This window comes from Sebastes umbrosus, chromosome 16, assembly GCF_015220745.1.
Source record: "Sebastes umbrosus isolate fSebUmb1 chromosome 16, fSebUmb1.pri, whole genome shotgun sequence".
Lineage (NCBI taxonomy): Eukaryota > Metazoa > Chordata > Actinopteri > Perciformes > Sebastidae > Sebastes > Sebastes umbrosus.
In genome coordinates this window covers 18948001-18965234 of record NC_051284.1, presented here as the reverse complement: position 1 = coordinate 18965234, position 17234 = coordinate 18948001, and the positions used below count along the sequence as shown (strand labels likewise).

Below are 17234 nucleotides of genomic sequence, written 5' to 3'. Positions count from 1 at the left end.
TCATTTTCCTTCTCTTTGTCTTTTAAATACTGCAATGCATTTTGTTTTTTATGCAAAGCACTTTGAATTGCTTTTTATATTTTAAGTGCTACTGTATATATGGAGGACCACAGGTGTCACAGATATAGTAATCAAAGATTTAATTAATTCATAATTAAATGCACAATACAAGATGTTTAAATAAATGTAAAAAAATTGTAAATGTATAAAACACATGTAACAATGTAAGTGTTAAAAATAAAATAAATGTATTTATGAATTAATTCATGCATTTTTAAAAGACACTTATTGATTTTTTAAAGTTGTTTTTGTAAATTCCTTTTTTAATATTGAATTAATATTTCATTTGTAAATTATTATATAATACCTCTTTTTATTGTGCATTAAAATGCCAAAAAATAAATGACTTTCTAATTTAGTCTATTTATTTATAGATTAATAAACAAATTTATTAATTCCTATTTGTATTGTACAATTAGTAAGAAATTAATGAAATACTATCTCCACGACTCTTGCGGTCCTCCATACATATACAGAGAAAGTTGTCTTATAGTTTACAAATTTCATTGTTTTTATATATATATACTTTTTTATATATATTTATATACAGCATGTACATAGTAATTAAATGTTTTATCATTGTCCAGCTTGTCGTCTTTGTTTTGAGCTGTATGTCTATTTCTGTTTACATTGAGAGCAACGACAAACTGGAGTCAAATTATTTTCATGTGTACACACACTTAGCCAATAAAGCTGATTCTGATTCTTTCTCCAGAGCTGACAGACAGCAAAAACATATATTGAAACTTTGATTGAAAAATTCCCAGAGTATTAATAAAGTATTTGCAAGCTTATTGATATCACGGTTCCCACTCATTTCTAAAGATCATTTTCCAGGACTTTTCCAGGACATTTCCAGTGATGATCTAGCACGAATGACACCATACACTAATATACTCCTCTATGCGGAAGACTGATTTAAAAGATGTGCAGTCAATGGCTATAAGTTATCTATGAAATAATCTCTTACATGCTTAGAAATAACACGTCACCTTTAGCAAATGAACCAAACATGTTAACAAATTTAACAGTATTCAAACGTTTATAACAAGTTGGGAACGTTACTGTTGTCATCCAACCTGCATGTGACATGACACCAAGTGTAGCCTATTCAAAAAAATCTCTCTAAACCACCATTTGAACGTTAATATGATCCTGAACATAACATTCAGATGGCAACGTTATCCGTTTTAGGTAGGTCTGATAGATACCCTACATTGCAGTTAATTATCAGCTAAAGGAAAATAGGAGAATGTTGAAGTAATTTGCCAGGACACGCATGATTTTTTCTCATTTTCCATATGTTTTCAATGACTGGAAAATTGGTCACCTGTTTTCTAGGTTTTTCAGGACGCGTGGGAACCCTGTAATATGTTATTATGTTTGTAAGTGCTAATACGTACACTGGAAGTGCATATATTTAACCAGTGTATCAAATATTTTTAAAAAGGCCAGAAAAAGGCAAGATAAAAGGACAATAAATGACGAAATAACACCATTCATAAATCCTCATCCTTTTCTCACAGTCTGTGAGGGATGTGTGGTGAGAAAGGATCAACTGTGATTCACAGTTCATCCTTCCCGCCTCCGATGGGACACGAGACTCCGGTGCCTTTGAGGCCACAGTAGCCTTTAGGTACCTTCTTCAGGTACTGCTGGTGATAGTCCTCGGCGTAGAAGAACGTCTGGCCCTCCCGGATCTCTGTGGTGATGGGACCGAAGTCTTTTTTATCCAGCTCCTATAAGGATAAATCACAAACATAACCCACAATAGTTACTGTACGGTTACAGTTATTCCACAAGTAAAGACGAGCAGCAGAAAAATTAAATGTCAGAGGGCCTGCAGAATGCATTTCAAATAAACTGCATAGTTAGTTAGTTAATCTTTATTGACAGACTCGAAGTCCAAAAAAACAACAACAACACAAACAATACATACATTAAAATAGAAACTTTTTATAAAAGACAGTTATACCAATGTTTCCGCAGGGATGACTGGTATCGTATAACTCCAAAACAAGGATAATGGAGGATGCATAATTTAGGTAGTTCAAATCTTCACTGATCAAACACTTTTAAACCTATTTTTCTATGCATATCATACCGAGGGTGAAATGACAAAGATTATGAGGTTAGATTTAAATCAAATTTGGAGATGCCGATCTACTTGCCTCCTTGATCAACAGCAGTGCCTATCTGTGAGGGAAACATTCATAGTTGGCTGTGTACTGGCAAGAATCTGCCGATACGATACGTATCATGATACAGGTGTTACGATTCAATACATTGGTATATATTGCGATACTGTAAGCAAGGTGATATATTGCATTTTTTTAAATCAAATTTTAGGAAACACTCTCTTAGTATAAAGAACACCATCCGGCCTGTTCGCACGAAAAGGCGTATAAATGCCACGATAATGCAAAAGGCGTTTAGTGTCCAATAAGTATGCCTTTCTTGATTTCCACGTGATGTAGTGATGTAGTATAAAAAGCGAGAAATACTAATTATGGTGGGCAGGTAGGGAGGTGGATGGGTCCAAATAACACTGGACTGTTTTGTTTTGTAGGTTACGTCAGTGACGTTTGTCACGTGACTGACACATGTTTTTTATTGACGTTTGTGACGTGTTTTCTGTAGTTGTGTAACGTTGTTTCCATACGTGTTTTACTTAGTTTACTTATTTTAAGCCGACCCATGACATTTTCCCTTACCGTAACGTGTGGTTTTCTTGCCTGAACCTAACTTTTCTTCGTACAAATGACAATGTCCGTGTAATGTCGTGCTATTTATACGCCTTCCCGTGAGACCGGGTTGCACCACCATATGCATAAAATGTGAGTAAAAGAAGTTTACTTTTTTCGTGCAATCAGAACAATGGGATCTGTATTTGCATTTATCACAGTCCCTGTAACATCAAACATCATAGCGCTACTTTTCGTGCAATCTGAGCCACTGTCTAACTAAACTATTAATTAAAAATCAACATTGTTTTTTAGAATCGATACAGTATCACAAAACCTAATATCGCAATACTTGTTTTACAAATACAAATGTTTTTCTTACACCCCTAATTCCTAGTATGCAGCGTCTCCATGTAGCCCGTTTCCATCATGACATACTTCAGTACTTTCTCCGTTTTCAGCAACTTCCCCAAAAATGAACACGCCTCTTTAAATGGTTGTTTTATTCTGTAGTGTATTGGATGTGAACTTTCAATACCTCTCACTAATACAGTAAAGAGTTTTTTGCTCCTCGGCTAGAAAGCGGGGCGTAGTGATTGAGTGACAGAAGAAAGGAGCATCTTTTTTCTTTCAGTGGTGCAGCTTCGCCTCTGTGGCTCTCTCTGTGGGACAAAGCATCAAAGAGTATCCGCTCTCTTTGAGAACTCCTTAAGACACTTTCATACTTACACTTTTCTAAACACCTTGAGAAAAGGCTTCAAACACACTACAAAGAGCACACTCGCTCACATAGACACACGTACAAGCACACACACACACACTAAACACCACTGACGGATATATCAAATACCTGCTGAGCTGAGTGGTTTTCTCTATCTGATAATACAAGCACTCAGTCCTCTCTAGATCAGTGCTCCTGAGAGCTGACAAAACAACAAGTTCGAGGTGCACTGGGAGCGACTGAGGGCAACAAGTAGCTTGCATGTAGCGCGCTACACCTCAGAACCGTGTGCAGCACGGAGGAGCTTTGCTTTATGGGGGCGTCAACTGGCAGCAAGCACCATGAAACAGGAGCTGAATGTATCCAATCCTGGCTCAACCTGTTCTTATCAGCTTCTGCATACGTCCCGTCTCCCTGCGTGATACTGTCATGGATACTGTTGGAGAATTTAAGGATTCTTCTTAAGGTGATACATCTTTAAATTTGTCTGTTAAGGCGGAGGATGTGGTCAGCTTCCTGGAGGTTATGATAGATTCCAAGTTTTCAAGGCAGGGTATCAAAAAGTCTTCTTAAAGCTTCTCAAAATCAACATTTGCATTGTTGAACTGTAATGCTCTTCGTGTTCAAAACCATAGACTGTATATACAGATGGACGACATGACAGCTCCCCAAAAGTGAAGCCAAAACATCTCAATTGCCCCCTGGTGGCTGGCTGCAGTATAGGTCATAAATCCTGCCTCCTCCATGTTAGCAGATTGGCCAAACTAAAAAGTGCACGTCAAATATATTTTTTCCAAAGATGGTTAATTTAATTTTAAGTAGTTCTCATCACGCTGATGTATGTTTATAAGTTTGGTTTTAATTAATTATTTGATGCTATAAAAAGGGGGTGAGACGTCATGATTGACAGCTGGTCCGAGTGAAGTAGTCGCAGCCGGAGGCTCGGGAATTGTACGAGAGAGGAGATGTAGCTTTAACTTTCCATAACCGTCACCAGTCTTTATAATAGAACATGTGTCAATTTGATCATGAATGTAGTTATAGAGATATTATGGTTAGTTGTTGGGTCTTTCTAGTCAAACAGCTACCGTGTTGCTAACGTAGCGGCTAGGTGGCTCAAGCTAACAGGCTGCAGCCGTGCTTGGCTTGTAATTGGCTCGGGCAGGTGTGTGGGCGGGACCTCAATAACACGGCTCCACCGCCCCGATCACTACGGCAGAGACTCTGGATCCATATGACATCAAAGTCTCAAGATGCCAGCTCCCGTATCTGGGATATTTTGGCTTCACTTTTGTACAGTGGGAGGAAGTGGAGACGCGTCGTCCATCTATATACATACATACATACAGTCTATGTTCAAAACGGTCATATTTCTGCAGGAATATAGTGAAAGACAGCTTTCATTGGTATCCTCGGGCACGGCAATGCAGTGCTTGTGAGACAGCACATGTTCCAGTATGGAGTTGTCAGTTGTTTGAAGCAGCATTTATGAATATTATTATATATTCAATGGCTCTAATGGTGTGTGATGCAAAATGTGTTGCGTGTAGTGAGGAACCCACGGAGTTATCACCCAACTTTGCAATCCTGCTGTGCAGGTTTTAGCTCATTGTTTTGGTTTTATGGACCGCAATGTCACCGTTCTGGTTCACTGTCGCTGCTCTCATTAACCTTGTTTCCAGCAGCAGCAGGCAGCTATTTTCAGTGAAAAGCTCTGATAAACCCACTGCATGCTACCTGCCCAGCACCAGATGGCAGACGGACAAAGTTGTTGAAGACAGTGGAACAGTTAGCGTCTAAAAAGTCAATTTTTTCCTTCAAAGGAGTGTAAATATAGGACTTACATTTGCCAGCTGGCCAGGAAACATGACTCCTAATTAATCCAAATGTTCTGTGTCTGCTGCTTTGCTAACATGTTCTCAATTTAATAGACTGATAACAAGTCACTGTTGTGTTTACAGGTTGTTATGCTTTCAGAAAGTGGCACAAAAAAATGAATTAATGAAGCTTTAAGGAAAAACTACATATATTGTTTGACATTTTAGAGGAAAGAAACTGTCTTTGTAACGGATTGGATCAACACGACGAGCCTCCAGAAACTCCCATTGGTGTTTACCTGTGTTGAGATCTGATGAATGAAAGACCTGAGTATATTATTCACACCACTTTCATACTCATCAAACCATTCAGTGACCCCTTATGGCCTTTATGGGAGCATCTGCATTTGTTATGATTCCCCATCATTTATTCAGGCTTTTACTTTAATTTGTTGCCCACCTGTGAATAATTACCTCTGACCCTTCCCATTCTTTAAATCTCAACTGTTGGTCAAACATCTTGGGCTGCAACTAATGATCATTTTCATTATCTATTAATCTACCGGTCATTTTTAATGGATTGGAGTTGATTATTGTCAATTAGTCCAGTGGGTCCCAACCTTTTACATTAAGGGACACTTTGTCTATCATCGAGTAAACTAACGGCCCCTGACTAAGTGATATTTTATGGATATTTCATATTATATTCAATGCATAACAATAACAGTATAGAACAACTGATAAACCGTACAATTAGTCCCGATTAGTGAACGCAATAACTACAGGAAGTTATTGGGATGAATTTTGAGCAGCTTATTTCCTGTGAATATTACATTACAGATGGGTTTTCCTGATATTATTAGAAACTTTTAATACAATTCTTTGTCTTTATTAGGATTTTTTATTTTATTTTTAACAACCATTCATATTTAATAGGCTTCTTTTTTGACAAAATCTGTGTTTTCTTCTCCCTGATGGCCAGTACTTTTCTAATTCTTAAGTTAAAATCTTAAATAATAATTCTTTAAAAATAACAATTTCATTTAGTTTTCTTCACTGAAATGACTGAAATGCTGAGATATAGGCCAACTGTATACAGTGCTGTGAAAAAGTATTTGCCCCCTTCCTGATTTCTTATTGTTTTGCATATTTGTCACACTTAAATGTTTCAGATCATCAAACAAATTTTAATATTACACAAAGATAACCCAAGTAAACAGAAAATGCAGTTTTTAAATGATGATTTCATTTATTAGGGGAAAAAAGATATCCAAACCTACCTGGCCCTATGTGAAAAAGTAATTGCCCCCCCTTGTTAAATCATGAATTAACTGTGATCAACCACATGTTTTGGAAAGCTGAGTTCAATTTCACTAGCCAATCACTGTTCAATCAAGAAATCACTTATCACTTTTTCACGGCACTGTATATATATATATATATATTTTTTAAAAGTTGTCTTACACCACTTAAAATCAAGAAGGCCTTGTGACCCCTTGTGAAGCTTTGGCGACCCCTTGTGGGTGTCGGGACCCCCGGGTTGGGAAGCAGTGAATTAGTCTATAAAAATATTATAAAATAGTGAGAACTGCCTACCATATGTTCCTCACATTTGTCTGGCATTTTTGCTTGATAAATGACTTCATTGATTAATCCATCAACAAAATTGTTGGAGATTATTTTTCCAATTAATGGACTAACCTTTTACGCACTGAAATGTGCTACAGTACATGTGTGACTTAAGCTGTAACTGGGCTGAATTAAAGTATGGAAATTATTATTTTGGCCAGGACAGAACAACTTGGACACCTGGAATTGTGCACGTTAAGAGGAAGGCTTTTAAATAATAAAAAAAAGTATCACCACTAATTTCTATAAGGGAATAATAATGTCAGTGAAGGGCAGCAGGGTAGTGTGTAATTTTGTCCACATGGAGGCAGTGTGGTACTAGCTGTACGTGTGTGTGTTTGTGTGTGTGTGTGTGTGTGCTGGAGGTGATGCAGTGGAGTCAGTAAATCAAAGCTCTGCGCCCCACAGAGAGGCTGAGGCAGCGGCTGACCTCTAAGTCCTCAGCGGCTGCCGCTACAATGTGAGGGCTCTAATCTCCCTGCAGGAAGGACCCAACGTCCACAAAACCAGACTGCAACCAGAACACCAACCTCACATCACAAGCACGGACGTATCTACCTACACACTGTGTGGAAAGCCTGACACAGAGGAACCCATTATTTCCCTGCCTATATCCAACAGCATCGTAGTAAACCAGCCGGACACGAGCGTGGCAGCTTTGTACATCGTGGCCTAATTAATCAGTCATCATCACCAAACCACTGTAGTAGCGAAACCCTCCGGGGCAGAAGACGCATCATGTGAGGAGAACACAATGTCCAAGAAAAAGGTCTGCTATTCCGAGCGAACGTACACCCCCGCCCCGACGCCCCCGCACGACTCCCTCGCTCTCCATCCAGCCCTCTACAGCAGTCACAACACGGCGGCCATTTTAGATCTATAAATCAGAATGCATGGCGTCACGCCACTGTGTATAACCTTATGTGGCTTCGCGCGCTCGCTCTCTCTCTCTCTTTCTCTCTCTCTCTCTCTCACTGCAGCAGCAGCAGCAGAGGAATGGAGGGAAGGATGTGGAGTGTAGAAACCGCCAAAGATGGAGGAGAGGAAAATTGTAGACAGGAAGAGGAAACGAGATCCTCAAGTTGAGCATTTTGATGATGATGACGGTTAAATGATGGCTATATAGAAGGAGGGAAATCTGCATTCGTGTATGCATTTGTTTATGCGTGCGAGTGTGTGAGGATTGAAACATGAATACAGGATGTATGTTGTGTATATTTGTACAACCGTGGGGACACAAATCACGTCACAAAGCCACATTATGGCAGAAAACCTTTACATTTCGGGGTTAAGTCTTGGTTTTTGGTTACGGTTAGGGTTACGGTTGGGATTAGGCGTGTACTGCTTATGGTTAAATCGCCAAGGAATGAATGTAAGTCAATGCAATGTCCTCCTAAGTGACAAAAACCTGTTTGTGCGTGTGTGTGTGTGTGTCTTGAGCTCACTCAGCCCAGTCAGCCCTTCCTTTCTTCACGCCTGTCGGAAAGACTCCCCTGTCAAAGGCATGGCTGAACGGGTGCATCTCTCTCTCTTTCTCTCTCTCTCTCTCTCTCTCTCTCTCCCATGTGAGCACCGACCACCGCTTCGTGCTACCAAGTCCTCCCTGCTCTCCAGCCAAGCGAGAGAGCCCCCTCTCGCCATCACCATCGCCAGAGAGACGGCCTCGGGACACAAATAGGACGTGACACCCCGAGAGAGGGTGGAGGTGGAGGTGGAGGAGCAAGAGGAGGAGGAAAATGTACTCTCTCCTCTCGTCCTACCCCTACTGTCTTGTCTCTCTCCGTTTTTTTTTTTTTTTTTTTTTCCCCTCGGAAGGCCTACGGCTGCAGAGTGGTGGGGAAGAGACGCGCATTGACATAGAGTTTGTGACACCCGATGACTCATGGTGAAGACATTTGAAGAGGGATATGACCTCAATTCGGTGATTTATGTAATCATCCCATAGTCCACTCCCGTTACTGGTGCGTTTTCCCATTTCCCCCGACTCCTCTCCCCTATCATTTTAATAATTTTTCTAGGTGTCCTCATCTCAGTCAAATTAAAATTTGCTTTATTGGCATTACTTTAAGTACAGTAGCGCCAAAGCATGTTTTAAAAGGTTTACAATGTAAATATAATAATTTAGCAGCGGTGGAAGAAGTATTGAAATCTTTTATTGCAAGCAAAATAGCAAAGCCTCGATGTAAAAATGATAAATCACAAGCATTAAGTCCTACATCCATAATTTTACTTAAGAAGAGGTACAAAATGACTCATTAGGGAATCAAATGATGCCTGTAAAGGTGTTATGTTACTGATTTATCATGGGAATATCAAGGTTGATGCATTACTGTGTAAGCAGCATTTAAAGTTGTAGCTGGTCTAGATGAAGCTAATTTTCTGCATCTAATATTTTATAATATTTCATAGGCTGATCGTGTTTTGTATGTAAATTATTGAAATATTGAATAAGAGTAAAAAGATGATCTTAAATAAAAATTCTTCAGTAAAGACCAAGTACCTCTAAGTTGTACTTAAATGTACTTATTTATGTCATTTTCAGAGTGTAAAGACAACAAATGTTTTGTACGTTACTTCAAAACTCTTGATCTCATTCGCAACGACCTAAACCCGATGTAACGTTCACTGCGGCTGCACACCTGCACGCTGGAGCACCAAAAGCCCCTTCAACATCTTAAAAATGTAAATACACTCCGAGTACTGCCGAAAAGCGAAGCTGCGCCGCGGTACAACGCTGTGGCTCTGCCTGAAAACACATGAAGTAGGCTGACATGATACTTATCGACTAGTCCGCGGCACCACGCTTGCCCTCGATGACCTCGGGGAGAGAGACGGAGCGGGGAGTGATGGAAGAGAGGACGGAGGAGGAAGACAGACGGGGAGAGAAAGAGACACAGAGATGGTGCAGAGACACGCAGGGAAGTAAAGGAGGAGAGCACGGGAGATTATCCAGAGGCTGACAGAATGAAAACAGACTGTAGTGGTAGAGGTGGTGAAAAAATAGTCTGAAAGAGAGAGAAGATAATGAAAGAGCAGTACATCACGCTTCTTGTTCCTATAAGATGTCATATATGTAAAACATTCACGTACATCACTGCGTGTGTGTGAGCTGAAAGGATGTGTGCGTCCGTCTACACAGAGGATGAAGAGGTTTTTTTTTCCTCTGCCCTGCTCTGTTCATCTCTCTTTCTCTTCCTCAACACGGGTCAGGCATCCATTTTAGCTGGGCTCTAATCTTCAGCGAGCGCTCCTACATTTTGAGAGGGTGAGAGGATGCACACACTTCAGTCTCGGAAGCGAGGCGGTTGCGAGCTCCTACGTTGTTTTTTTGTTGTTGTGTTTTTTTTTTTTCCCAGGGCAGACAACAAGTAGCTCAACATCTGAAGACTGAAAAACGCAGAAGCGATTTCAGCTGCAGTGTTATATCTCAACATCCTCTCACTGAGGGATGCATTCACCTTCTGGCAATTAAAAAGTTATTTGTGAACAATACATCTCTTACAGTTTTCTATTAAACGGTTATACGTTAGCCAATACTGCCTCGTGGTTAGACGGTCTCGTTGCGATCGATCCGTTCGGGCGCGCGGCAAACAGATTTTCATGTAAAAGTACACAGACAGAGTGTAAAAATGCGGGAGCTGGGGAATAGCTGGAAGCGTAAATCTGACTTTTTGAAGACTTTCCAAAATGAGACACGCGAGCTTGTGTGACTTGAAGCCCGATTACGAAACCTGCTGATGCTGTGCCCCGATTTTAACAACCCCCGGGCTCCTCCTCGAGACTTCTAGCCCCGAACGATCCCCCTTCTTTTTTTCCAGCCATCATCTGAACCCCTGTGCACCCCTCCTCCTGCTTCCCCCCCTTTCAAGCTCATTAAGTTAGGATGCCTTATCAGAGGGCACACTCACCCCTCCAAGGCCCAACACACACACGCAATATTCAAGCTGGCTTGATAAAACCTATTGTTCATACATGCACACACTCATCTCTCTCACACACACACACATATATATATATATATACACATATATAGAACCCCCGTTCGTTCCTCCATTTCTCTCTCCAAACCCTAACCCATCTCTAACCCACCCCCACCCCCACCACCGCCCCACACTCTCCTCCTAATCAACTCTTCCCATCCCTTCTCTCTCACCCCCCCTCACCCAGCTCTGGGGAGACACATTTTAGCAGAGAGGGAGGGATAGCGAGAAAGAGAGAGAGAGAGAGACGGGGGAGACAGAGGGAGAGAAAGAGATGCACTCCTCCTCTCTGCTCTGCTGCCACAGCGGCTTGGCTACAGAAGCCTTTGATGTTCTGCAAATTTCAAATTTCATTATAGAGAACCCCCTTCTCCTCTCCCCTTCCTCCTCCCTCTCCTCCCCCTCTCTGCTCTCGCGCTTAAACAAGCTTTTCTGCCTCACTCTCCCTCACCCCCCAACCCTCCCCAACCCCCCCAATGCTGAAGTTAAGAAACTGAAAGCCCTGCAGAAGAGACTCTTCGTATGGGTTAATTATTCATTGGGCTCTGCGTGAATGTGCCAAATGTATGTCTCCGTGTGTGCCTGTACGTACATGCGAGTGTGTGTGAGTCATGGGCTGGCAGTGGGGTGGAATCTGGAGTTTTGTGATGCCTGTCTTATCTCCGATCGTCTTGGATCGCCTCCACCCACTCGCTCTTGTCACTCTACCGAACATGCACTCACTTCTACCCGATAACGGAGCATTGGCCTTTTAGGATAAAACACACACACACACACAACCTTGCGCGTGCACACACACAGACACACAGAGCAAGCCCTTCCTCTGTAGAGATGCCATTTTCAAGCCAGGGCGTTCTTGAGATTCAGCATCAATGCGGCAAGGCAACCATTTCAGGGCAGGAAGCTGCCATTTTGGTTCAGAGCGTTGTCAGCTGCTTTGAGAAGATATGTGTCCCAGTGGCCCTCACATGAAACCGGGGTGCCACTGAAGTGGTTGACAGATCGGTGGTGTCAGCAGCGTCGGTGGCGAGAGGGAAGGGGAGAACGAGAGGGAAGGAGGGAAGAGTCGGAGTGCTGTTTCTGCTCTGGATGTTCGTAAACGGGTGTTTTTTTTTGGAGTGTCTGCTGTAAACTGGGTTAAGGTTCTCAGCCTTTCCTTGGCATGGAGCTGACAAGAAGATACTGCTTGGTATAATAGCCTTTTTTTTGCGCTGCAACCCCTGTGAACCCATTGAACCCATGGCTGTTTCTGCTTGGTTTTCACACAGTTTATTCACAAGCTTATGGTGTATATGTACACGTGATGTATATTGCTATTTTTCAGAAAAACTTAGGCTACAAAGTGAATAAATGAAGGTGTCAGTGGTAGATATTCTAGGACTTTTTTGTCAATTTCTCAAAAGAAAATATTGTGACGAAATTTGAATTTTTTGGGGAGGCTTTGCTTGAATATTCAAATGTTTTCAACACACAGCATATGTTTGTATACTGCATGAATCAATAGATACAAGAAAAAGTGTACCAGCTTAAATATCATTGATGAGCTAATGAAAAAATGACAGCATGTATTCAAATGGATTTTGTTACTACTATTGTTTCTATTTTTATTCTGGGGCCTTCTATGGTCTGTTCTGGAGCTTTTGGCCACAACACATAATCTTCATCAGCAGACGGTGTTTGCTTGATTTCTTTTAGGGGATTTTATGGACTTTGAGTTTCAAAGTTCATGAAATGATTATTATATCAACATTTAATAATTAACAATTATAACAATATCATATTACAACACATTATTAGATATAGATTCCAAGGTAAAGAAACAACTTCGAAATAGAGCTGCATCAATTAATCAATTAGTTATCATTAAATTAATCGGCAACTATTTTGATAATCGATTAATTGGTTTGAGTAATTTTTAAGAAAAAAAAGTCAAAATTCTCGGATTCTAGCGTCTTAAATGTGAATATTTTCCGGTTTATTTACTCCTCTATGACAGTAAACTGAATATCTTTGAGTTGTGGACAATACCAGACATTTGAGGACGTCATCTTGGGCTTTGGGAAACACTGATCACCATTTTCTGACATTTTACAGACCAAACAACTAATCGATTAATCAAGAATATAACTGAGAGATTAATTGACAATAAAAATAATCGTTAGTTGCAGCCCTACTTTGAAACTCAACTTTCAAGACAACATGGATGAGAAGTTGTAATAGTGCTCAGAAAAAAAAGGAAGTTTGAACAATTCAGTGAGAACGAGGCAAACTTCTGTGATATGACTAAAAGCTCCAGAACAGCAGACTTGAGGTGAGACTATTTTGTCAACTGCTGTTTCCAAGGTCAAGAATGAGCTTTATAACTCAAAATGAATGAATATGCTTTGGCCCTACATTTCCCATCAAGCTTTAGGCGATGCGTATATGAAGTCTTTAATTCACACACATTAAAACTCCTCCACTCCTGTTGTGGTTTTATGTTTGTAAAGACTGCGATGCTGCATGGCTTATAAACCTGGGTGCTGTGTTTGTGTGTTTGTGTGTGTGTGTGTGGGGTCACCGTCAGTTGATAGCCTGTCAGTCAGTCATGGCCCTCTGATCTGATTGCCTCCCTCTTTTTCTTTTCCCCCTATTCACCAACCTTCCTGGTCTCAGCTGCCACTCCTCTTTCACCTCTGACCCCAGCCCAAGGCCAAGGTTGGGAGGTTGTCGCCATGGAAACATTAACAGCCCTGTGGCCCGTGACTGCTGACCCCGGGACCCCTAAGTAACCATGACGATCATAATTTGCTCCCCTCTGCCCCCCGGCCAGCTTGTCCATGAATACCATTTAGAGAGGGGGGGAAACAAACAAACCAGAAGTGAAGCAGGGATCAACGGATAGGTGGACTAATGGACGGATGGATGGATGGACAGATGGACGAAAGAACAAAAGGGGGACGCGTGTGCCATTGAAAGGACGAGCTTTAGAAATTAGTTTTGATGACCTATCGACCCTCTTCCTCTCTTTCAGTTCAAGAAAGGGGGTGTCACCAATTGGATGTAGATGGAGATCAACTTAACAGAGGTGGCTTTGCTTGACTAAACAGCATCAAACTCTAAGAGGTCACCACTCCAGAGACTGGCTTTTGATTCTTATTCAAATAACTGGGTCAACTCCAAACTACAGCTCAGCCCTGCATTAACTGCAAAATGATGTTTTGCTCATTCTGATCATTCTCATTTTGTTACCGACATAATGCAAAACACAAACATCTACTATTGAAAGTTACGGCACAACTGTAGACCTGTGTAATGTGTGAAGTTGGGGCAATGTGTCTTATGTTGCACCCACAGACTGTATATAAGAAGTAGACATAGTCACTGTGACGTCATCCACTGGTTTGTGGACTACCATTTTGAACCCCCGAGTTCGGCATTTTGGCCATCGCCTTCTTGGCTTTTTAGAACTAGAAGTGACACGAGAGGGTGGAGCTAAGTACAACCGAATGCTGAAAAAGACATTTTAAGGCGACCAAAATGTTACAATTAACTTTCATGAAGTGAAAACACACTGTGAAAGGGATAAAATTGTAAGACAATAACACAGACAACACCCAGACCAGACAACGCCGTGGAAGCGGCCTGTCAATCATAAGGCAGCCACGCCCTAAAGCATACCTTACTTCATTGTCTATTTTACTCTATATGGCACCATAATTTACTAAATGAACATCATGCTGTATTGAAGAAGACTTAAAACTAACGATTGAGATCATAAACTCTAGGGATGGGGGAAAAAAATCAATACAGCATAGTAGTTTTGCGTGGAAATATTGTATTGATACACAGACCTCCAGTATATATTTTTTTAATAGAAACTATTAACCTCTTAACAATCTACCGGCCTGCAGGCGGGCTTTTCTGTCTTTCAGAGGTTGTAGCGGGCTCAGTCTTAAAGCCAGAGTAAAGACACTGGTATATGAAACTAGAAAACCTAAGAAATCGATTGGTACCATGTCATGTTATCTTGGCGGGAAGAACATAAATAACGCTCAAATGTTATGCTAAATTTTGGTGAGGAAAAACTGGCAAGCCATTTTAAAAAGAGGTCCCTTGACCTCTGACCTCAAGATATGTGAATGAAAACTCTGAGATGAACAGAGTGAAGACTGCATCTTATTAGATAAAACAGATGTTGACAAAGTGCATAATTTGCAGTTGAAAAAAGGTAAGAAATTGCAATATATCTTAGCGCAATACTCTGCATATTGCAAAAAAGATTGTATCGTGACTTAAGTATCGTGATAATATCATATCGTGGAGCCTGTGGTGATTCCCATCACTAATAAACTCATGTTTACAATGTGTACTGAGGTAATAAATCAAGTGAGAAGTAGGGTCATTTTCTCAAAGACTTCTATACAATCAGACTTCTTTTTGCAACCAGAGGAGTCGCCCCCTGCTGGCTGTTAGAAAGAATGCAAGTTTAAGCCACTTCCGCATTGGCTTCACTTTTCAGACCCGGAGATTGCTACCTGGTTACACCTCACCACTGAAGAGCAAATTACAAAATTTTCAATTAACAATAATACAAATAGTTTAATTAATTTAGTTAGTAATAATATTAAATCAATAAGTAATTTAACCATTATTCAAACTTTTTCAACAGATGCTGTACCTTACTTCACACATGGTTTGGTTATATGCAACACCACGCTCGAGTGTAGTGTCATAATGAAACTTTGTGATGTGTGTGTGGGTATTATACCTGCTGGAAGGCCACTTTGCTCTTCAAAACGAGCTCCTGTTGAGCAGGGTTGGATACGTAAATGGCTGAGCGATACTGAGTGCCATGGTCATTCTGCTGCTTCATACCTGCGTAAAAACACACACACAAAAGGGGAAAATAAGACACCCCACAAATAAGCACAAGTGCCACAATCACCACCAACACAATGCCATTTGCATGTAAGAGGTTTTCATGTCATCATCCTGCATCTTGAATTCATGAAGCCAAACGAATTCAAAGATCACAGCAGATTTGGGCTTTCATTAGGGAGGCCTGCGGTGTGTAGATGTATGGACTCATGTAGGTGGGTGTGTTTTCTTCTTCTTTGTCATCTATGTGGCTATGTCAAAATTTTCATCAGCTTTACATCAGTGTGTTTGGAGGAGGCCCAGGCCTAGTGTACCTTGATTAGGAGGCCAAACAGCTGCCATCTTTATTATGCTTTTCAGAGGCTACAATCCTGAGCAGCTCTGGCACCCGTGGACCGCTCCATGGCAGGCTTCTGTCTGTCTTAATCTCTTACCCTCTCTCCCACTCAGCCTTTGTTTCTTCTCTTTACTGAAGAGTGCCATTCTTTTCTTCATCTATCCCTCTAAATCCTTGTCTCTCTCAATCTTTGGCCTCCTGTTATGGGCTGGGGAGAGTGGCATGTGTGTGTGTTCTTTATCAAGGCTTTTACAGACTTGCCTTTCAGCATGCAGACAGCAACAGTTGATCAAACTTTGCTTATTGTTCAGTGATCGCCGAAGATCAGTGGTATATATATATATCACAGGCTAGAACAATGAAGGAGCTGATTCTGCTCGTCTTTGTCATGTAACAGTATTACTGTGTTTATGTGCTTTTGAAGCTTAGATTACATGATGACAGATGAGGAAAACAACAAAAAACTAGATGCATATTGTTTGATCGGCGCCGAGAGATCACTGTAAAGACCATTGTTATCGGCGGAATGGGCTCCGATAGTGGCCGATGGCTGCACAGCCGGCACCAGTCAAACAGGGACGTACAACACTGCTTTGCATGGAGGCTCCACACACAAAGTCAAGGTAGAGGGGGTAAAAAAGTTCTCTCTCTAATATGTAACGCAACACTATTAGCTCTTTGTCCCAGATACAAGACAGGCAGACAGGGAAGAAAAGAAATCATTCACTGTTACTTTAACTTGCTTGCTGTACCAATTTGGCATTTTCTCTTCAAAATAATCCAGCCACGCAACTATTCATTCATGAAATTAAATGACACATTTTAGGACCCTCCTTTCCGTGGAAATATGCAACATTAATGGTTTATAAGAGTGGCATTTAACAATGTAACGGGATGAGCAACAGAAGTAATCCTGGCCAGTTATAAGCCACAGAACAACGCATCGGCCAGTGTAAATAAATAGAACATATTCCAACAACATAATCCACCAAATCACACTTCAGGATATTCTCTTCTCGCAAAAATTCGATTTATTAAAGACGGCGTATACAACAGTAGCCGACTAGCTTTTGCTGCAGAAGTAAAGAAGATATAGGTGATCGGCTATTGGCTTTTTCCAGCTCGGCCTTTAAAAATCCACTGTTC

At 40.9% G+C, this 17234-nt stretch overlaps 1 protein-coding gene across 2 annotated transcripts in view; it reads right to left on the bottom strand.

The window, feature by feature from the left end:
* Window positions 1-665: 665 nt before the first annotated feature.
* si:ch1073-358c10.1 (mitochondrial peptide methionine sulfoxide reductase) overlaps window positions 666-17234 on the bottom strand; it is a 43299-nt gene continuing 26730 nt past the window's right edge. For both annotated transcript variants that reach the window (XM_037746568.1, XM_037746570.1), the window contains exons 5-6: window positions 15642-15748; window positions 666-1799 (exon numbers count right to left, since the gene is read on the bottom strand). In XM_037746568.1, coding sequence (XP_037602496.1) covers window positions 1626-1799; window positions 15642-15748 — 281 coding nt within the window. In that variant the 3' untranslated portion in view covers window positions 666-1625. The remainder of the gene's footprint in view (window positions 1800-15641; window positions 15749-17234) is intronic.